At 40.5% G+C, this 24465-nt stretch overlaps 1 protein-coding gene across 1 annotated transcript in view; it reads right to left on the bottom strand.

The window, feature by feature from the left end:
* The window catches only part of rims2a (regulating synaptic membrane exocytosis 2a), a 149506-nt gene that overhangs the window by 116389 nt on the left and 8652 nt on the right, over positions 1–24465 (bottom strand). Inside the window, exons 3-4 of the mRNA XM_013912955.1 lie at positions 1966–2176; positions 1334–1345 (exon numbers count right to left, since the gene is read on the bottom strand). Of these exons, the coding sequence (XP_013768409.1) occupies positions 1334–1345; positions 1966–2176 (223 nt within the window). The remainder of the gene's footprint in view (positions 1–1333; positions 1346–1965; positions 2177–24465) is intronic.

Here is a 24465-nt window from a genome sequence, read left to right on the forward strand (position 1 = left end):
GTACACTGATATGGCCTCCTGTTGTGCATTGACCTGCCCGGCGATGGTGTACATCTTTAGTTCATTACACACTTACAGATTATTGCCAAATGTAAATCTATAGTGTTGTGCGCTACATTATGTGGAAGATTACATATTGGGAACGATGCGGGAACATTGAGGCTAGGCATGGTATTTTATGAGCAAAAAATAAATAAATTCAAAAACAGTCGCCAACTTAGAAAAGTTACCTGTTTTATTTAATTATTATTATTTTAAATTATTTTAATCAAAATATTAAAATACAGGTCAGGTCTAATTTGAATGTCAATATTAAGCTTGAAAGGACACTCCTGTATTAAATATTATACCTATATAAAGTCTACGCCTTAGAAATAACACATTATTATTTAATTTTTTTTAAAGATGACGCGTTATGCTTTTTCTGAAATGTTTTTCCTTTATATAAGGTGGCTCAGGATGTAGACCAGGTCAGAAATTAATCGTGAAGGTTAGTAGTTTGATTCCCTGCTCCCATGCATGCCAAAGGCAATGTGAGTTGAGTGTGTGTGCAAATGGGTGAATGAGACATAAAGAAAGCACTTTTAATGCTCAAATTGAGTAGAAACTTGCTATACAAGAACCAGTAAATTTACCAATGTTACAATGGTACATGCTCACATTAAACATGGTCAAAATTTAATTAATGACACTGAATGTGTAAGCAAGATAGAGGTGGGCAGATCGATTCAAAAATCGATAGTATCAATACCAATGCTAACATTGCTAGTATCGGATCGATACTACGAGATGATAGGATTGATGCTTTGTTTCTATCGTCTAAGTTAGCTGCCTTTATAGGTTGAAGTACTAGTACTTGTACTGGTATCAACATCAGCAAATCAGAAGAATGTTGGCTTAAAAGCAAGGAGCTAAGAAATGGCTCTTTCAGACAAAGGATGAACTGGAGGTTTACACCAAACCTCGTGCAAAATAAAATAAGGATTGTTTTCAACTGCAATCCAAGAATAAAAATATAAAATTTTAAAATGATCATATTTAGCTGATTATTTGAAAACAAGCCTGCTGTCAGTACCCCTGCTCTATTCTGTCTTTCAAGACTGCAGTCTTTGTATTGTCCAGTGTAAAATGGCTCCCTCTGTGTATGTATTTCGTATTAGTTAACCTTTATTTCAACACTGACATGACTCACAGATGAAACTAATCAGCACCTCTCATGCTCACTTCCCATCTGTCTTGGCTGCTGTATGTGTATTTATGCATATCTCAGCATTTTATGAACCATGCTTGTGTTCAGACAGTCCCAAGAAACACAAAAAAATAATTTGCTAACCACTTTGTCCTCCTGTTGCAATTCCATGAGAGCAGGAATGCAGCAGAAAGAAATAAAGAGGGGAGACAGATTAGAGGGGAGAGGGGGCAGGAAAGATGGGGGAGAGAGAGAGAGAGATTGTGAGTGGCATTAGTAGGTCCTCGTAGCACTGTCACATACTCGATCAGCACATTTTTGAACGGCATCAAATAAAAACACACATTTAAAAGGCCTAAAAGCTTTAGCATAGTCTTGTACAGTGGTTAGCTGGGCATCGAAGTGCCACATTATACGAGAGCAGTCATCGGGCTCCTCTATGAGATAAGAAAAAGGAGGGACAGCTCCCTCGAGTGGTCAAATGGAAGAGCTGTACGTTAACGTGTAAACGTCTATAGCTGTGAATGAACACATCAGAGAAAGAAGAATTAGAAACGAAGGCATGTGACTGGAGTACACGATCATGATCTGAAAAACATTAGTTGCCATTAGAGACACTGCTGGCTCAATCGCCGTGACTATGATTTTACAGCAAACTTTCATAACCTTGTATTAAATACAAACATATGAAAAACAAAACAAAAAAAACCACATTGCCTGGGTGGGGCATCAGCACATGTGGGAGTGTGTGTCCTTAATACCAACCACGGCATTACCTTATTTGACCGCAGAGACACTCGTCCTCCGCACCGAGCACAGAATTTCGTTTGGCAATATGAACAGAGGTGGCCACAGCCATCGGCAAACTTGGTTTTGTGGCAGATCCCGCAGGTTGGGGCTTCGCTCTTCTGGTCCTGACCCTGCTTTGTCTCCTCCCCCATCTTCTTAACTTGGTCCTTATATGACTCAAACTGCTGGTGCAATTTTCTGCAAGCAAATGGGAAGGGCAGAGGTTAATAAAAAAAAAAGGAGATACGGATTGGTGACCAATTAAAAACTTGAACATCGGTATATCATTGATTTTTTTTTTACTCATACAGCCTTTTTTTTTGTACTCCAGAAGTGCTATGTCTTATTCAGGATGAGTGGGAAAAAATGCTACAAACAAACTATTATTATGGATTAGATAAGTCTGAATGATCAATCTTGACATAGAGTATACATAACAAAGGCCGTAAGTATTGCACTGTTAGAGTGTCCAGTGCACACTTGTGGCAGTGTGGGAGACTCGTTTCACACTGGAATTATCCTTGTTGGATGACTCGTGGCTTGAGTCCTTTTCTCCAAATCACACTTCCACAAAAAGCTTCTGCTGTCAGCTGACTAAGTGATATAACCTCAGACGTATGCAGTGTGTTAGATTTTGAAAGGAAAAGCAGACGCCATGACCTCAGTAGCTTCAAAGCTGAGCTCCTCCTTTGATATCGCGCTTCGCCTAAAACACGGTGGGGGTGGGTATCAAATTTGCTTTGCAACTTTAAGAACATCACTTAATTCCACTTTCTCAGGTTCCATTGCGTTTAATGAATCATTTGCACCTGTGTTTCTATATCAGGACCGTTGTAAGGTGAGACCGAGCACACCTCGGAGCCATACTGTTAGATAATCATCTTCCAGATACACACAGTTATTACTGCTCTGGTGTATTATGCTCAGGCAATCATTTGTCATTGCTACTGCCTCTATTGTGTTACTCCTTGTGTCCTATAGATGGCCTCCTACTGGTACATTACATCTGATCTTATACAGTGGCTGCTTAACTCCTAACAAGTCCTCAGAGGCTCCTAAAAAAGCACGGGCTCTTCACATGCATTTTGTATGACACATGTCAATTGAGCGTCTCCTTGGAAACTAAACACTGGGCTGACTTCATAATATGGCGATTAGAATTGGTTTCAGCCCACATATCCCCTGCAACATTCATTAGCGCTTGTGAATTATTGAGCAGAGCTATCCTTTTACCACATACAGCTCTGCATTTGAGATAAACGTGTTTCCTTTGCTCACAACTAGACCTTTAGAGCCCAAACGTAAGGTCCACACACGCCACTTCGAGTCTATGTGTGGGTGTGTGGTAATGTGCACAAGTAACTGTGCCATCTGAACATTAGATCGAGTGCCACAGGCATGCCCCACGTTGTACCCACCGAGGGATTAAAGGGCTAATTGTGTCAGAGCCTTTTGTGTTTACCAGCAGAGATTAGTGTGTACCCTTGTTTAACAGATCCCACCAAATCTCATTTACTGACAGAGGGGCTGATAACAGATTGATCAAGAATATGATACAAGAGGTAAAGACTAGTCTCCCAGGATAAAGGAAATAAGAGTACAAACAATCGTGTTTTTTCTCACTTATCTCCCCTTACAGTCAAGCATTTAGAGAAATATGCGCCAGACAAGGTCACTTACACAGACCACTTCTAGCAGTCACTCAAACCTTTTTGGTGGGACAAAAAAAGAGTTGCTGATGCAAATCTGTGCACTAAAACAGATAACACATAGCAAGAATAACCTGTTTAAGCAGGGTAAAGCGTATACTGCATACAAAGTCAAGGTCATAAAGAGTAATGCAACTTTCATAAGTTTGCCTCTCTACACCAGAACAGTGAAGACATTTAGCTTTAAACCAAGAGTTATCCAAAATATAGCATTATCTGTTATGACTTACAGTTGATTAATGACCTGTTTCATTGCCAGGTGTGCAATCGTGTTCAGGGCAGATTAAGGAGAGTAAAGTTCTATGTGGTCCAAAGATGCGGCAATTCAATTGAACAAGGTCATTGTAAGGTGTAAAAAACAAGCAGTCCTAGGAGAGGCCAGGTCAGCATTCTGGTACGTTCCTTGGAAACAAGGAATGGACTGAGGAGACTAAGTAACATCAAGAAACAAGATAAGTTAAGAGCAATTAAAATTTATGTGATAGCCAATACAAAGAGTCTGTAACCTGCTGTGAGCCCAACTGAGCATGTGTTGTATTTACTTAACACAAAACTAAAGCCAAACTAGCAGTAACTGATGGTGGCTGTAAAACAGACTTCAGAGTCCATCACTGCAAATGACTTGCATCCAAGTATTAAAGATATTTTAGATGGTAGTAATTATATTTGTCAAATAACTTTGAACCTTTAAAAACTGGAATCACTATGTCTAGACTTGGCGGTAACTAACAACTTGTAAATGCAATATTATGATTCCTTAAATCAAAGCTGAAAGTCAATACTTTAATTAGAAGTTGATAACTTTAGTCAAAATCAAATACACTGGTGTAGAGGGGAACAATTAGGAGTTTACTGTCAGTGTCCAAATGCATCTTGCTGTATAAATGAAATATCCCAAAAGTAAAGAGACAACTATCCCAGACTAATCAAATGCAGGAAATAAGTTACTGAGTAAAACAGAATAAATGTACAGTCAGAGTAGAATCCCATGGCAGCCAACAGCTGGTACACAGTACCCATTCTTGCTTATCCAGTCAGACTCGGTCAAATATAGGTGATGCTGCTGACGAGTAATCATACGCTACTCATTGTCCCATCCCAAGCTAGCGTGTCGGAGCTCTCTTACCTCTCTGCCACACCAGAGCAGCTATAAGCAGCCGTAACACGAAACTCTCGCTTGGACGTATGACAGAGTCTGCATATCAACACCAAGCCTGAGCTACAAGCTCTCTACAGGGCTTGGGATTCCTCCTTTGTCACACACCACTGGAGCTGAATCCTAACTTCCTGGTGTCTTTATTATGCCATGCTGACCCTAAAACATCAGCAGTGGGTCTATTAATTGATTTATTGATTACTGATTGATTGATTGATTTCTACAAGATGAAGCAACTTACTGGGTGCAAATCAGATTGCCCAAATATCACAATTCTGTCTTGAGTTTGACTTTAAACTCTAGTTTAATTGCTTTATTGGCAGAAGAAGAATTGAGCTGACAAGTCTGCAGTGTCAGATTTTCACAAACTTTGTTACAGCTAAATAATCTAGACAGCAGTCCCACTACGTGCAGCATTCATTTCTCCCTCTGCTTTGGTTTGTTTTTTATTCATTTCAATAGCATGCTTGATACTCTGGTATGCAAGCTAATTGCACACAGCAATGTTTATCACATTGTTGTGTGGTTGCTGCTTCTGACAGTAAGTCTTATAAGAACCCATGGTTGAAACTTTGATGACATCTCCCTGGTCAAACATCTCGCTGTACAACTGCAAAAATAAAACCACAGACAGACCATTTTGATGCTGTGTCCAAATAGAATAGAACATATATGTCTAACAACTGTCTAATCTGTTGAATGGTAAACTTAAGGCATCAGACTGTTTCTATTGCCCCTCTGGCCCATTGTCACGATTATCAACCCAAACTTTTTTCTTGTGTGATGAGCACGCAACCCTGATATCATCAGTTTGAGTCTTCACAAAGGTATTTTTTTCCTCCTCATTGCCTCATTTTTTTCTAATCAATAAAGACATACCAGAAATGGTAGAAAACATTTCTTGAACACAAACATTCTCTTGCTGGAAAGTTTAAAAATGACGTCCAGCCAATGTTGAAGAAGTACTTTGAGCTGTCATCGCGATAACATCTGCCACGTCAGTTCAGCTTTCATTTGGGAACTTATTTGACCGTCAACAAAAAAACGTCAGCTGATGGTTATTCAACATTAAAATGTTTGTTGGGAGCACTACCACCACATCATATAAAGTAGCAAAGCTTTGTTCAAGCTAAAACAAGCAAAATGCTCCAGAAGGCACACAGATAATATTTTTTGCTGTATATCAGTATATTATATTATGAATATTATTTCTTGCACATTAACACTCATTGATTTAAGTGTAAAACTGTGATTATAGTGACCTTGGTGTCATACTTAATAAGCTGAAACAGTGTGGAAGGACGTAGAGATCTACACTGTTTCAGCCATCAGGAGGCGGATCCATTAGCAAGGTAATGCTAGCTAGCAGCAGTTAACACCATCATATTTTTTACAGGCAGTGAAGTCACATTTGTGGGGATGTTTGGTGGTTACGTTTTCTACAAATGTTATCTTCATTTATTATCAGCTTCATAGAAGAAATTAACATGAGTGCTGAGAATCTCAATAGTTTGCAAATGTTCACAAAATGCACTAGCTAGCATGACAATAGTGATAAACAATTCAAAAGATTTCAACTGAGTACACCACATGTCCCTGTACCCTATTGAAATTCAGAGAAATGAGTAATAAGTCTGAATTCTACAATGTTAAACAGTCTGAATTTAGACACGGAGCAACTATCTCAACCTCCCAACTTTGACCTTATCGTAGTTTGGTGGAGCTAGCAGCTGTGAAACTGGTTTCCTGCTCTATATTCTATTCCTCATAAAAACAAATCAAGCTAGCTAAAATGTTTATCTGTGTGGTTGTTAATGAAAGATTCAATTTTAACAGGAATTTAATAAGTGATGGGTTTTGGTAGGGAAAGATGTAATAATTATTATAAAAATAACCTTAAAGTAAATAATGATTTATGCAGGATTTAGTATTAGAGTCCTGATCAAAGATTAAGAATACACCGACATATATTATAAGACTAACTCCGCTCTCTGTCTTCTTGATCAGTGAGTGACCTGTTACAGCCAATAAATATGTCATTTATTAAAGTTAAATTCATTGTGGCACAACACTTCCACAGCACCCCTCGCCTATGTGCTTAAACCAGCAAACTGAGAAATTTCTAATCATTGTCTCACATCAACCAATGGCCAAACAAGCTGTGAATCCAGCTGCTCGGTTCACCCACCACTATATGTCGGTTCCTGCTGGGAGAAGATCAAAAAGGGGTCTGTACTTTTACTTACGCATTTTGCTCTGGCTCCTTGTCATTTGGGGACTTTTGCTGGGGCTGAAGAACGTTATTTACCAGCTCAGTGATCCCACTAAAGGGAAACCACCTGTTCAAATAAGCAAAGTGTGACTGGAACATCGCAATGAGTCATCATGTGAGAAAACAATCTGTTCAGAAAGGGGGCTTTTAGGAAGCAGGCTGGTTCTTAAGTAGTGGGAAAATAGCAGGAACATTCACTATAACCAGAGCAGAGAGGAGGAGGAGGCCGGGACACGGGCAGAGCAGCGATTAGTGGAACACTGACAACCAGACACAGTGTCAGAAATACAGAGAGAAAGATAAAGAAGGAAAGATGACTCAGACAGACCTATATTTGAGGGAAGGACAGAAAAGCAGGAAAGCTCTGCAGCCAATGGAAATGAGAGCTGCAGTAAATGTCACTTATAGCAGCTTTTTGGTGCAGTGGGGGTCAGGTTGTCAGACTGGTTAGCCCTGCAGGTAGATCTAATCACAATGCAGCTATAGTACAGAATAGCAGGACAGGCGGCTCTACTCCACACTAGCAGTTGAACTACTAGACTACCCAGCCAACCAGAGTGCAGATGATACACTGAATGAAGATGAACAGCCAGTTAGATATCAGGAACAAGGGAAAGATTCTGGGGACCTAGCTGCAAAAAAGCTGGAAGAAAGGAGAAGCCGATGTCATTGATGTCATGGAAGTCAGCTGTTTAGTGCACAGCACAAAATTCAACGACCTGATTCACTCATTGAGAAATTATTCATTAAAACGGGCCACTCTTTTCCAAGACATTAATGACTTTTTGTTATTAAACTCCCAGACAAAGAGGAGAAAGCCACATGAAGCACGCAGCATCGACTGACAGGAAGAAGTGTCAAAGCCTAGAGCACACTGGGTAATGCAGTTTACTTACTGTGCCAGCTGAGGCTTTGGTTCTTCTTTGATCCTAAAACATAAAAAAATAAAAAGTGTGCGCAGCTCAGTGCATATCAAACAGAAAGAGATGAGGAAAACAATAAAAGATGGGGAAAAAAATAAACAATGAGGATGTCATTAAAGATGGGTGTGACATAAATAATTATCCCGCTCTAACAAGAACAATATTTAAAAAAATATATTACAGATGATGATTTCATGAAAACAACAATTTAGCTGTGAAAATGGTAATAAAGTAAACAAGAAAACTCACAGGAAGATTTTAAAAATGACGTAATGTAAATAAGTGACGCAGATAACACTTAAATTAAAAATGACCGCTTCATGTGAGTAACACCCTCTTTCATACTGAATCTTCTGCCGTGGACAAACATTCAATTTGATGCTGTGGCTATCTCAAATCCAAATCCGCCTCCCTATTGCACAAAGAGCTTCACTAAGGTGGATCTATAAGTGATAAGACCCCCACCATCATCAACAGCATCAGCTCATCAATTTCCAGAAACACTGGAAAAGATCAACAAACACAAGCTAAGAGTAACCACCAGGGAGTGCGGTCCAGCTGTGTGACACTTGAGCACTGCCTTCAATTACTTGCTGACCAGCACTGTGAGGCAAGGTTGGAAGTAGTAACTAATTCTGTGTAAACATTAGCTACACCAAGTCATCAGCGAGGTTTAACCTACACTGAAAGTTCACAAGGTGTAGTTTGTGGTCTGAAAATCTATAACTAACTAACCAGATTCAATGGGGAAAAATAACTCATATGGTGTCACAGTATGAGTATTGATATTATTAGAACCTGACCGACATACTGGTGGGGCCAATGCATTGGCTGATATTACCTATTTACAGATATATCTGTATGTACAATGGCCAATAAATGAAAAAAAACAAAACAAAACAAAAACAAAACACCTTCAACCACATTATGAGTGTTGATGTTGCAGCTCTCCTGATGCCAACATGTGTTTGGAATCCAACGAAAACATAACAACCAGCTGAATCGAGCAGAGCTAGGCAGAAGATTTAATCATCCATAATTGTAGCGACATTAAAAGAGAAAAATCAGCCAGTATGTCAGATTTTTAAATTGCCTACTATCGGTATCGTTCTTAAAAATTCTGCTGTCCACATATTGAAATATCCTGAACTATTGAACCCTAAATTGCCCCTGATGCAGCCACTGAAGTGTGTGTCTGATAGAACTTTATACGTAGTAGTACATTAACCATGTAACACAGTTATCATGTTATTTTATTATTTCCCAACTTCGGGATAAATAACATATAGCTTCGCAACTTCCAGAAAGTTCTTCACTGGAACTACAATATATAAAAGACATAGTCTCAGTGCAAAAAGTTTACAGCGTGTTCTCTGGATTTTCTAGAGTAATTGCAGATTTAAGTGCTATGAGCACGCACCAACAAAATTCAATTCACCTTGCACTGATGTAGTGGAAGAAATCCTCTTATAACTAAGAAAATAAAACCAAACCGTTGCAGAATGCTACGGGAGGGATTTGATTTGTTTTTGGTGTATTCAGCCTTGAAAATAAATTATAAAATGAAGCAGCTTATAATACATGTTTGTGTGGAGCTTTGAAGAAGTCAGCTAGGGGACAAACTGCTGCCATGTCAGCTGATAATTCTAATGAGGTATTTATCAGGCCTACAGTTTGCGTTGGTAGAACTGATACATAGAAATGATCATTTAAATAACTTACTATCAGAACAACTGTACATAAAGTACAGTATATACACTTACTTTGTTGATTAGGCCTGTTTAGCCGAAGCAACTGTCTAATGAGTCCATCACGGTGTAGGAACTCACTGCATTTAAATATGTAGACAGGAAGAACTGCTGAAGTTCAAACTAAAGAAAGTCGAATTAAGTGACTTGAAATTGGCGTTGCTGTTGGTGGCAGATGGGCAGAATTCCAGAATTTGATGATTTGCTGGGAAGCAGCAGCTTTTCTAGGGTTTACAAGGAATCAAATGCAGCATTTGACATGAAAATGCCTCACTGATGAGGGAGAACAATGGTCAGCGTGGTTCAAACACAGATAGAAAGGCAGCTCTAACTTCAACGAGTATTACAACCAAGGCATGAACAACAGCATCTGGAAATCTTTGGGCACATCCAAATTATTGTAAAAACGCTGAATCATTTTGAAACTTTATTTGCTCGGTCTGCTATATATTCAATAACATACATGTATTCAGTAGTAGTATATAATACATCATGCTTTTGCAGGTGGTTACAGTTTAACCAGAGCATCTTGTAAATAAGGGTGGGTATGCGTAGTTTCTTGAACATGACAATAACCATGGCCTCGACAATAACGATCTGAATCCAGCAGAGCAACTTTTGGAAGTGGTGCAAGTGGAGATCATGTAATGAAGGTGCTGCCCAAAAATCTGCCAGTATCAATATCATGCCAATCTATTCTGAAGGGGTGCAACTTAATACTAGCATCCATCAGGGCATTCATTTTCTTATCCAACAGGGTCATGGGGGGAGGCTGGAGCCCATCCCAGCTGTCACGGGAAGAGAGGTGGGGTATGCCCTGAACATGTTGTTAGTTTACTATAAGACCAAGAACTGTTCACTCTTACATCCAAACCCACAGCCAATTTAGAATTGCCAATTAACCTAACGAGCATGTCAATCTGTATGTTTAAACAATGCAGATTCAATATCAACTTATTTCCATTACTGAAATCAAAGCAAGAAGCCAGAACTTTTTTTGTCCTGCAGCATATACCGGTAACATGCATCCCCTCTAATGACCACAGGAGCCCAGAAACAGGACAAATATAGGAGTAACAGCTTGCACACGCAGCATCCCTTAACACGCATTCTCTTCAAATAACGCACATCTCATATAGTGATATCTCTAGAAGTTCAAAATACGTGCAACCAGGACAAAACGCCAAAATTACACCGACACAGACACAAACAGCAAGCACCGTGTGACCGTCTTGTGTCTGTACACCATCTATCAGTGGCGCTGCAAGCTCAGCTGCTGTCGCCTGGTTTAGGAGCAAATGTCACTTAAAGCAAAACACAGACATACTGCAGCTGAGAATCACACACCAGACCTCCGCACACCTGATCGCCGCTTATTCTAGTGAGCTGCTGGCTTCATATAGCCGTGTGAAATGGAATGTGTTAATTGGATTTTGTCTGATTCTGACCATCACAGCAACAGTAGCTAATTTGTTGTGTGTGACTGGTCTGATTCCTACATGTAGTGCTGCGAATAATGATTAGTTTCATTACTGGTTCACCTTTTTTTTTTTTAATGTATTGCTAATAAAATGACCAGGACCTAAGGCAATATGCCCATATAACTATTTTTGTCCAAATCCCAAAAACATTTAGATTACATGCATCCAGTTTTTGTCTGCTTCATCCCATCATCCCAGCTGTCATAGGGCAAGAGGCAAGTTGCCCAGGTATTAGTCGCCAGTCCATTGCAGGGCTAGCACATAGACATGAGCATTCATGCTCTCACCTACGGCCAATTTAGATTCACCACTTAACCTAACATGCATGTCTTTGGACAGTGGCAGAAAGCCAGAATAACTGGGGAGAGCATGCAAGCCCTACACAGATGCTGGCTAGTGGATTCAAACCCAGGATCTTCTTGCTTCAAAGCAAGGCTGCCCACCTTCAAGTTTAACGTGTTAAATAACCTCTGAAACAGTCCCAACTAAAAATAGTAGCCGTAACCCTTACTTTACCCCTTATTAGTGGCAGCCCATAGAAGCCTAGTAATGACACATTAAGCCTGTTAACCCCTTAGCAGTCCAATTAGTCCCCTAAACCATCCAATGTACCGTGGGCGGTACGTCCGACTGCTAACAGGTTAAGCCATATTTGAGAATACCCCATCATTTTAACATCCCATACTTCACATATAAACTCAAACTGCCAAAAAGATGCTGAGGCTAAAGCAGAGTCACACAGAGCATCAGAATGGAGCACTGAAGCCTCACAACAGTCTGGTTTAGCGAGAGGTAGAGCACAGCAAAAGTGAGAGATCTGTCCATCTGATCTGTGTCGGACGGGTGAGAGAACACACGAGAAAAGATATAGTCCTGTGTACCCATCAGTCTCGCTGCTCTGTTTTCCGATGAGCCAGTCCATATTTATCCTCTCGCTGTGTTCTCCCGATGACCTGCAGCGCCGTTCCTTATTGATCCCATCAGCACCGTCTCTGTGGTCGCATTACAAGCCTCATATTTATCTGATCGAGCCTGCTGCCTGCCTGCCTGCCTGCCTGCCTGGACAGCTGCCGGGCGCTGTGTGTGTGTGTGTGTGTGTGAGTGAGAGAGAGAGAGAGAGAGAGAGAGAGAGAGCGCATCTGACTATGCATTTATGCACACCATATCAACATGTGTGCGTGTGTGTGTGTGAGTGAGTGCTCTGTGTATTATTTGACATGGGGCAGTGAAATGAGTGAGTGTAAAATGTCACAAGTGACGTATTCGGGATCCTGGCTGCTGCGGAGGCCTCCAGGCCAGATGCAGTCTCCTGTTTTCTGTCTGTTTAACCTGCTCTCTGCAATCACATGAGACCATCGCAAGACATAAAAGACAGATGAAAGACACAAATGGTTCAGAGTTTAGAGTAAGTTTGTGCGGGAGTTTTAAAAAGTCACATCCTGCTGTTATCTTTACTCTTATTTGCTCCTGGATTTCAGTTTCCGCTTTTTCTCAGTGGCTTTGAGTCACAATGACTGATGCTGCACTGCTCTCTAGTGGACAGATGTGCTGCATAAGCTTCTAAGAGATAACTTCCTGGGATTTTATTAGAGCACAATCATCTTATTTTCATACCATGTGGACTTAACTGCTGCGCCAGAAAACAACAACACATAGAACTAGCAGCCATCCACAGAGGTGCTGGATCCCTGCCTAGTTACAAATTACTGAATGTGTATCCAGATTGGGGCATGGGGCAGTGCCCATCTTGCCTGATGCTCCCAGATCGTTAATCTTAAAATGCCAAAACCACTGACAGCGAGTGTGGATGTGACCAATGATGGACTCTAACAGAGTACATTTACTCTAGTGCTTTACTGAATTGCAGTCTGAATGTATATGAACTTTAAGATTTCCTGTTTTACTTCTTTCTGCTTCTACTTTTTTTTTTTTTACTTTTTTACTTTTTCAGCATATTTTACCATTCTTTATTATTAAATAAAAAGCTGCCTGGCAGAATATAATACACACATTAATTTCTCAGTAATTCTGATCAAAAATATAACAAATATGACTCAGAAAGGGGCCATTGTGTCTTGTTTTGATGCTAAAACTTTTACTTAGGCAAAGCATTGAAATGCTTGTTTCAGAAAACACCTAAAACTTTTCAGGCTCTGCATTGTCACTTTTCATCTATATTAAGCCACAGGGCTGCACAGCGCAGAAACTGTTTTCTGCACTCTGCACTTGGTCTCCCCCGTGCCACAACACTTTCAAAGATCTTGTAAACACCCTTCAATAAAAGCCAGACAATCAACTGAAGGAGTTAGCTCTGAAACAATTACAGCCTGACCAGTGGAGTACTGATATTTTTGTGTTTATTTCGTGCTTCCAATAGTGTAGTGGTTAACAGATTTACTTGGCAAGCAAAAGGTTGCTTATTTAATTCCAGCTGGAACACAAATCTCCTTTATGTCTGGAAGGGGATCCGTGTGTCAAGGGAGCAGCTGAAAGTAGCTTTACTGACATTTGGTGAAATTATAACATATCAGATGATATTTGTTTCCCTTCAGATACAGTAAACATGGGATTTCTCCAACATTTTTTATGTGTAGCTCTTTACTTGTTCACGCCCGATTTCACTCGATCAGTTTTTATGCTTGTGGCATCCCAAACGCGGAAGTTCAAAAATGCCCTCTTGTGGACAAAGTATGCAACATCAAGACATATAACGTGGATAGATCCACAAACAGCTAATAAATGTGTCAGGCTCTAGAAACAATTAGCTGATTATTATTATTATTATTATTTTGTCTTTTAGCTCCTTTTTTATTTATTGAATCACTGCAAAATAAATGTATTTGTGTTGTGGACAAAAATAGTCATGTATTAGATCTGTGAGGTCATTCAAAAATATTACCAAAGATGATAACTACTACAGACCTACTGAAGCCAAACAAATAGATTCTCTTTGAATTTTATAAGTACACTTGATCTTTCAAGTGTACTTATAAAATAAGTACACTATAAGTTTTCATTTCATTGTGTGAGATTTTTCTAATTCTTTACTGTCAGCTAAGTGTATAAGTAACTGATGAGTTTGGACTTGTTGCTGTGAATTACTTTTATGTTTTAAAAAAGAGATCTATACAGGAAATGATGAACACACTTTTAACACCAGCCACAGCAAAAAGGATGCAAATTGGCACTTTATAAGAAGGATACTGTTGTAGAAAAAAAAGCTGCATCAGCTTCATTCTAAATCTGACTCATAGGGAGGTGAGATCCTTGAGAGATCTGGGTTGATGCATCTCTGATGTACCAGAGAGAGGAGTCTAACATGCATAGCTAGACCTCGACTTAAACAGTGCAATTTTCAAACTGCTGCTCCTGTGTCACAGCTGTGTTAAGACAAAGTTACTGATACGACGGCTGCGCAACAAGCCCTGAATCAGCGCTGGACAATGCAGTAACAACTTGCACCACAGCAGGTTCACCAACAGCTAATGTGCATGCAACAAAGAAACAGAAACCAGGAAACAAGCAGGACCCGAATGGCACACTATTTAACTAACCTTAATCAATATTTCCACACAGCCCAGTCTAAGTTGCCATGAGAAAGTATTTTTAAAAAACAAGGAAACAAGACCAGTAGAAGCATAATGTACATTTAACTGATTCTAAATAAGCTGCAGCTCACAGCACATGTCGTGCAGTTTTAGAAGATAACTCTCAGTTGACTTTCTTTGAGTAGAAACTCAGTTACATATTGACAGAACAGCAGCAGAGCAGCAGGGCTATGATGAGGTGTACTGGGCAGTCTCCTCCTCAGGGACAGACTGACAGGGCTGGGATTGCCACGAGCAGAACACAACAAGCCTGCTCATCGCTAAATATCTATTGCAGATCGTGACAAAAGCACCTCTACTGCGCATTTAGATCCACATGCATCAGCGCGTTCACTTAATTGGGATCCTTTGCACTCAGAACTGACTGACTGTGTGTCTGAGAAGATACTCTGCAATGAAATATTACAGATGTCCCCTTAAATCGTTTGAGAACAGAATATTGGCAACCCGCTGTGGGTGACAGATTTTAAGCAGAGGGTCATATAAGGCCTTGGCTACAACACTGGAGCAGAAAATCTGTGATAGAGGATCTCATGGCTAAGCAATGACCCCACAGGCCTTTTGAGTCCACTACAGACTGAGCGATAATTGGATCATAAGGGAGTAATCTGGCTCTGTGAGTAAATACAAACTACATATCATTAACACATCCCGGTCAGTCAGTACTGCCAGGAGATGAGGTTAATGTCTGTCTGAAATCACTCACAGGCAACTAACCGTTAGGGAAAACTTTCATCGGAGACTGTGGCCCAGCAGAATTTTACTCTGGGCTTATTTACTGTATGATACAACTTGCCACCTGGTATATGCCAACAGTGTCTATTTAATAATAATCCCTTAAACTCGCCTGCAATTGAGACACAGTAAAGAGTTCATGTGGGGAGCAATAGATGGATTACATTTGTCAAAGTGCTCTGAGTGCTCTAATCTCTAATTAGTCTAATGATCATTTAGCATTTTTAGACTTTTTGTTAACTCTTAAACAAAACGATAGGAGTTCATAAACAATAAGGCAATCCCCACTACACTAAAAACCCTGAAAAACTGGTGCATAATCTGTTTCCTTCCTGGCTTCAGTGGCCACTTTAGGGGAAACTACTGTGGCCAACTGCTTATCTGTAGTGGGTGTAGGCTGACAGTCCACTGTTTACCTCAGCTGTCAATATTCGGGTTGTCCATGTCTACTCATTTGATGAGTCAGTGACTCTCACTTCTGTCTGATGTCAGCGATACTGAGGTGAGTTGTTGAGGATATCCTGAATTTTTCTATAAGCCCTGCTGTTTTTGCCTCTCTTAGCCCCTATTAGCTGTTTTTAGCCGCTGTAAGCTGCTGTTATCTGGTGTTAGCGAAACATCTTTAAAGTAAATCTAACATTGTTGGACACAGACACTTAGAGAGTAAACTCTTATACAATGTGAGAATATTATCAAACTCTTCATCAGAGGGAAAGCGTGACTTTTAGGACACTTGCGGCCTAACGTTAGCTGCTATAATATTAGCTTATAACCTGCTGTTGTTGCGTTTAGTCGGTCAGCTGTCCGAAGATGGGAGGGAAACATATCTAATCTGCTGACAACAAGTAATTGTGATAATACTGAGAATAAATAAGCATGTTTATCCACGTTGTAGAGCCCTGACTTCAGTTCAGGAGATGAGGCTTGAGGTGAGAATGAAGAGGATGAGGTGGATGTAAGGGAAGAGAGCACATTGGCGGAGGAGGCAGATGAAGAGGTGGAGGAGAAAGACATATTAAGAAAGACTAAATTATAAGGTGGACTACTTATATGGGCAGTGTCTCGCCACATACATAAAATGTGATTAGGCGAAATGGTGATGTCCATCTCCACTAATGTATTCAACATGGCGGGGCAACATAGCTGGCGCCGCTCCTTCAAACTCTTAATGCACTAAGTTTATGAGAATTGATGCATTTGCTGGAAGATATAATTACACACTAAACAATGTATATTTATGAGTATAACATTCTTTTCTCTGTTAAATCACCTTAAAACAATTACTGTAACTTTAAGACTGTGTTACTGTACTTTCCCCTCTGCTGTACATTACCAAATCTTAAACAAAGAGAGAGAGGGGGCTAAAAATAGCTGCTCATTTAAAGATGGGTGATTAGATCTTGAGACACTTTTTTTTTCCATTCTACCTCTCCAGTAAATGCCAGGAGAAGGGCTACTTAACACTTTCTCTCCATCTCGTAGAGGATTAGGGGCAGGGGATGAAGTGCTGATAACTTCCTCTGGCACGGGGCACTGGCAAGGCGCGATAGGCAGGGCAAGGGGAACGGCGAGAGGGCAAGCGCCTCGGTGTGGAAGGGGTTGGCCAGCTACCACAGCTGGGCCTTAGAAAGCAAAGATAGGACTGAATCCACGGGGCGCACTCATCAGAATAGGCAATTTAACAGTGCGCAAGCCAGACCTCCTGACCAAGAACTAATATTCAGATTGTCAAACAGGAGTTGGCAACAGCAGGTTTTTTTTCTGAGCAACGGGGAAGTGGCTAATCTGCTGCCAAATATAACTAAAATCCATCTGTTTCCTTAGATTACCTGCCAGGATTCAATTGAGCTGCTCCATATCTCTCTTCCTGAGAGATTTCCAAGTGGCAAAGAGTCAGCTAATCACCCAGCAGCCCACACATTCACAAGTATATTTCTATGCAAAAGCTTACAGGAAGCATATGTACAATATCCATATGTCATTTTAATACAGCAACTTCACCATACAGCGAATCATGTATAAACAGTACGAGAAGCATTTAGTCAGAGGCAGTGACGCACCGTGTTTGTGTTTTTGCACACAGTATATGAGCGTATTTGCTTTAATAATGGGTGTGTGTACAACCGCGTCTTTCACTGTATGTGTACGCTTAGCTGCGTCTCCTGTCAGCCCACTTTATTCATCCTGACAGAGATACATTTCATAATGGCTGTGATCAGCACTTTCTTGGCAGCTGACATTGTCCCTAGCTAACGTCACAACTCCTGTTATATGCGAGGCTCAACAGCTCCACTGGGAATGCTCTAGAACTTTAGCCTCAGCCCCACCGTGGCTGGGTCACCACCCCCCTGCGTTTTAACTCAGTCTCTAGACAAACACAGCTGAAGGCAGCTTCATGCCTTCCTTCGTCCCTTCCCACGTACCATAAACAGTGAAGAATCAAGAACACTTCTCAAGCACTAATGCCATTTCTCCATCCCCCCGTATTATTTCCAGTCTCATAATCAGCAAAAACCTAGTTTCAGCCTTTTCTCCTCATGTCCATGATGAGGGTAGAGTGGTGATGATTATGATCACATTCTCTGACACATGCCACTATCCAAACCTTCCCCTCAACAAACCTCCCATCAGCCCCCATCTTTAAACAGATACAACAGCCTCTCGACAGTGTTGTTGTGGTCTGTACTGAAACTGCAGTCAGCTGTCTAATGTCTATAATAATAGCCCAGCCATGGCTAACAATAGAGAGGTAATAGATACCCCGCCTATTGTTGGCCAAGCCTGCTCTACTCCTTCCTGTCACAATTCATCACTATAGCACATCACTATTAGCTTGTTTAACTAAACTGCAAGCAGTGTACCCAGACAGACAAGCACTGAGCCTGCTGAGATCACCTTTCTGCACACAGGTTACACCCGTAGACACCATATGAAGTCCCACACCATGGATCATGTTTTATGTATTGCATACACTACACACAGTCTAAAAGACTAGCATGCTCATTCAAATGAACAGATGTCGCCACGACACTGTATGACTCGAATTAACTTGGACTTGGTGGCTGTCAACATCTGTCTGATTGTGCAGAATGAAGTGTTTGAGTGTAGCTGCTGTAAAAGCTCAAATCAAAAGGATTCCCTTGCATTAGCAGCCTCTGCACAGATTTAAAGCAACAACTATTCAAGCATCTGCCCCCTCGAGGATAAGGACCAGCCTCTGTACACCAACTACAAAAAAACAGCTCCCAGCCCCCCTCCTCATCACCTGATGCTTAGTGGCTTTAAATGCCTGCACTCCGTTTCTTGAGGTGTCGCTTCAGAGAGCTGCATTTACATTTTGCAAAAGAAGGATTTCTTTGTGTTTGTGCAAGGACCCTTCTCCCCTCGCCATCATCCACTGCTACACATCCAGGCCACGTCAGCATCATCATGGCAATGGTGGCAGTATCTCAGTGGGATGGGAGATATTAAGGGATTAGTGGGAGATCCTCCATCAGACTTCAGTGACGGAGCACGATCCCGGGATCACAACATCAGCTCCCTCTGCCCACCAACGTCCTGATCAGTGTCAGACGATGGGGAAGAGAGACAGGCCTCGTCACTGTTTATGTTCAGTTTTGATAGTACACACCCAACAAACCAAGCAAGGCTGAATACGGCAGATACTGAATCTTTTGGATAATGACTTTGAAGCCACCATTAGCTCTAGGCAGAGTGAGCGGTGGCCTATATGCTGTACAATATATCCCACTGTAGGTTACATGGTAGTGCCTGTGTGCAGTGTTCAAATGGTGGGCTTATATAAGAGCTGCGGCTGTATTTGTGACATCACCATAAGCACTGCTCTTTATCCTCCTTTATTTATGTCAGTCGGCTACCTACAGCAGCATTTGCATCCACTGTACATGTAAAGCTGTGTAGCATTACATAATATCTAACCTGACTCATGATGGAAGAACAATAACCATAACAATATATACTATATATTTAAAATAGAGAGCAAGCAGGAAGCAGAAATAATAACAAAGAAGCAAAATATGTATTTCCATTTTTTAGAATGTATTCTGGGCACAGTATTAAAGGACCTTAGATCCATAAGGTTTTTTGGTTGGGTTTTTTTGGGGGGGTTTTGCCACACAAAGGCGTATTTGAAGGACCGGCTCTGCTGCACGCACATGGTTGAGTCACCAGTTTGCACCTGCTTTGACTAGCTGAGTCTTGAATGAGCATAACGTGGAGAGACACACAATCACGTTGGAGAAAGAGAGATTAGACCAGCCTGTGTAAACTACCGCTACTAAATACATTAGCTCACACACCAAGCATCTCGGGGGTTGGATATTAGCAATTTAACTGTGTGGGTGGTTTTTTTTTTTCATTTCAACATTAACTTGAGTTGATAGTGATTAAAAACAAACGAGAAAAAAACAAGAAAAAAGTAGCCAAATCTAGAAATTTAAGTCTGTACCCGCTACTTTTTTTCTGTTCAGGTTCATTTTAACATCCAGGACAAAAACAGTGTGTCTTTTTTGTATTTCTTCATAAAAATCAAGCATATTTTGCCTGTGCATTTAACAAAAAAGGGCCTTATTTAACCTGTGAGCTTACATGTTCAACTTGATCTAAAACACTTCGACAAGTGTTTTAGATCACACTTTTGTTGCTAAGGAGGCTAAAACTTTTGGATTAAGTTTTAGCCTCCTTAGCAACATTCACTGAAGCTAATGCTATTGTACAACTGGATGTTAGTTAAGCTTTGTGACTGAGTTAGCTATTTAGCACAGAGGTCTTTGTGTGGACCTTTCTGTATGCCACAACTCACCATGGTGAGATCATAGTCTACCACTGAGAAAGTAACTAAATGAACGGAGGGAAGGAAAAGGGCTTTGTGGTATCTACTCTAGGGTGACCGTATTTTGATTTCCAAAAAAGAGGACACTTGGCTCAGTCATGAAGAACTTGCTTAAAGAAACATATTTAACATATTTAAACGATACCTCCTCTGTGCGGTTAATGAATTGTGAAATAAAATATGCCATATAGGCTTTTACAAGTCAACAAGTGCAAAAAAATAACTTGAAAGCTTCTGGAATTAAATAATGGTACATAAATAATGCCTCATCTGCATAAGAAAAATTACCAGTACTGGATCGGTACGAGGGAAGTTTCTTTTGCAGTTTGTCTGAAAAGATGGACTTGTGCTTTGGGATCTTTTAAACATCATTAGGCGTGCTGCTGCGCGCTGTCTGTCCCGTCTGCGAGTGCAGAACAAGCGCTCACAAAGCAGCAGTTCGGGGATGACTTCAAACACATGGGTCCTCTGTTGGAATATAGTAAAACCCGGACATTTTTATCAATCACGAAAATCCCCCCAGACGCCCCGGACAGAACGTGAAAAGAGGACATGTCCGGGGAAAAGAGGACGGTTGGTCACCCTAATCTACTCTGCTTCAACCAACACGACCTGGCTACAGGAGAAAAGGATTCATATATTTTTAGAGCAAAATCATCATTAAAACATTGTTCAAGATTTCAGGAAATACTCTTATTTCCTTACTTGTCAAGAGTTGCTTGAGGAACATTGATACCATATTGCTTAGTATGACGCTAAGTCAGGCTAACAGTTAGCTTGACTTTGCATAGCAAGTGGAAGCAGACATGAATAAAACTAGCCTACTTTTAACTGCTTAGTTTTAAAAACTATATCAAACGACCCGTAAGCCCACTTAGGTATATGTAAAATTTCAGTTTTTCTAGTTTAGTTTTTCTACTATAATTTTACTCCTTCCTGAAGTTGTTGTTATTTCTTATGAATTAGAACAATTGAATGAGTATTTAGTCTCTGAAGAGTACCCTAACCAAAATCATGTTACTCCAGCATTGTATACCCAGAGATGATGGGTAACCTTCATTTAGCTTTCATCAGAGCATGAAACTGATTACGGCTGTAAGGCTGAAATGTTAGCATTTTTGTTGGTGTATTTGAGATTTTTCAGCTATCAAAGCAAATAAGTATGTTTTTGAATCTGAGAGGACTATGACAGAACTATCTGTGAGGATAAATTTTATCAAGACTTCTGATGAAAATAAGTCACTTTGGTTTTATTAGATGGGTGTCAGATCTGTTAATGACACTTATTTGTCAAGAAGGAAGATGAATTAATCAATTCCTCAGTTAATTAACATGATTCTTCGTTAGAAGCTCCTTTGTCTTTATGGTTGTTGGAGATGGTTCTGTTTCTTTGCTGTCTGGGTTTCTTGGATGCCTGGCTGCATGCCGGTCACTGCGGAAAGCTGAGTGTCCCCACTATTAATAGTCCAACTAACAGCATGAAGGTTCTCACTCTTTGAACGCAGTCAGCTGGAGATGACCTGGTGCCACGTTCCACCTTTAGTAACTGGCCATTCAGTGGCTTCACTTTCCCATGCAGGTGTCACTGTCTCTCCTGCTTTCAGTTTGTCTCCTGCTTGCTTGTTCACAAAGCATCTACATAGATGTTAGCAGTACAAACATTGAACTATATTTAACAGCTGTAAGTGCTCAATTCCTGTGCCACAGCCTTAGATTCATATTTTGAGAAATCAGTAGCAAAGATTGTTGTTATGATAAATTCATCTCAAGCGTGTCATTACTTTACCCTTAGAGATACATTTAACATTGACGCTACCAGCTATTCTATAGCAGGCACACATGTTCTTCAGATACGCTAGGCTTCCCTCAGAGGATCAGATGCTGTATATCTTCTTCCAAAACGGACTTTATAATGGTGGATGGGGACGGGGGATGGGCAATAAAAGTGATAAAGTGTCAGCTTCGCAGTGCCTTTCCCTTTCATGATTCTGCTCTCTTTGTTCTTATTTGGCTGATGTTCCTTTTTTGCATTCATTATTTATCTCTTTTTCTCCGTTTTCTTTGTTTTACCGCACTACTATTCATTTATAGCTGCATTTCTGTTTCATTGTGTTGCTCTCATTCAGGCTAGTCTTGCACAGCATGCTGGGAAGCTTACATAACAAAAGGCCAGATGTTCTAGTAGTGAAGCTGTAGCTGGGTTCTGTTCTGGCTCAGTCCAGGATCACTAGGATCGCTTTCAAGTACTTTCTAACAGACAAAATGACACACTGACTCACAGTCACATAAAAATTGCAATACAAACAGAGCTATGTCTATCTGCCCACCTAACTTCTTGTGATCGGACCCATAGAAATGAAATTTTTAAACACAGTTAATTAAATAAGACATGAAAGTTGCTTGAGCCTTTGCTTAACTATTATTTAACATATAATATTATAATAAGTACAGAGGAATCATCATTTGCTGGGGTAGCAACAATTTAATATGCATTGCTTGTACTAGTTCCAACAACCTATTAAAACATTTTCCTGTAGTCGTGTTTCACCAAGGGCATTTTAGATTGCACAGCCAGGGGCAGGAAAATCCCTTCAAACTTTGCTTGAGGGATAAGATCCCAGAAAGTATAAAACCAATGCTGACAAATGCAGATGTTATTTTGAACAAAGCCTTAAGAGACAATGGAGCCCAGTGCTGTGCTGTGCCACACAGGAGAATAGCAGGCTATGTGAGATGGCAGGCTGATTGCTCTGTCAATGAAGACTGAGGCTGTCATATCAGCAACGGGACCTGATAGCATCACAGACGTCAATGTCTCTCCTCTCATTTTCTTTGTGATGTTCTCTTCTCCCTTTCCCCTCTCACCCCCCCCCCCCCCAGTCCCTGCTCACTTCCTTTCCTCCCTGCCCTTTCTTCTGCTTTCCTAACACATTCTAGCCTATCCACGTGTGTGCTCTCTCTTCTTTTACAAACCCTGTTATTGACTCAACAGAGCATTGTCAAAAAAGTTCTTAAACACTACATCCCTGTGAACACGACTAAAATGATCCCACCAGCAGATCTACATTACAGACCAAAAAATATTATGAGCCATTGCACACTATTACATCAGGTGACCTGTTTGTTTATCTGTAGTTAATCCTGCAGACATGCTCCCAGTGCTATAAATAACTGGCAGATGTATTTTAATCCTGAACTGAAAATAGCTACACGTGAATGTTTTATTTGTGTTTTAGCAACATTTGATTGCCCAGATGTTCTGCTCTTATTTGTATTGTGAAAAAAAAGGTTAAAACATACTTTATGGCTAAAAGCATGCATTACAACTACAGCAGCTGCTTGGCTAAGGGTGGATGGGCTCTGCTTTAGAGACAGGGTGAGAAGCTCAGTCATTCTAGAGCCGCTGCTCATTCCACATTGAAAAGAGCCAATTGAGGTGGCTCTGGGACAGACCCAGGATTCGCTGGTGAGATTATATCTCGACTGCCTCGGGAACAAATCGGTGTGGCCAGGGTGAGGGAAGTCTGGGCTTCTCCGCTTAGACTGGGGCCCTTGCAACCCGTACCCAGGTAAGTGGTAGAAAACGGTAGGATGGATGGAGAACGTTCACAAACTGCCTTCATGGCTTCGGACTACATTGCTAAATGCTATATTTTATACAGTGTGGCAATGGAAGTGAATTCCAAGATAGATTACAGAGATTAGATTAGATGAAACTTTATTAATCCCTCGGGTGGGTTCCTCCGGCAAATTCAGCTTCCAGTTGCACAGCACCGACAGACGTTGCATGTTACAGATGCAATAAAGGGGAATGAGAGCAAGGATATAAACATAAATATATATATAAAAACATATATACACATATATATATATAAATACAGAATATATAATATGGATAAACAGGAATACCAGTGGATTGCACATTTGAGTGAGTCTATTGCACAGTGATTATTGCACAGTCGAATATAAGAAAAAAATATTGTGAATATTGCACAGTGAAAAA

The sequence above is a fragment of the Pundamilia nyererei genome, unplaced genomic scaffold (genome assembly GCF_000239375.1).
Source record: "Pundamilia nyererei isolate P.nyererei 1_Seehausen unplaced genomic scaffold, PunNye1.0 scaffold00109, whole genome shotgun sequence".
Taxonomy (NCBI): domain Eukaryota; kingdom Metazoa; phylum Chordata; class Actinopteri; order Cichliformes; family Cichlidae; genus Pundamilia; species Pundamilia nyererei.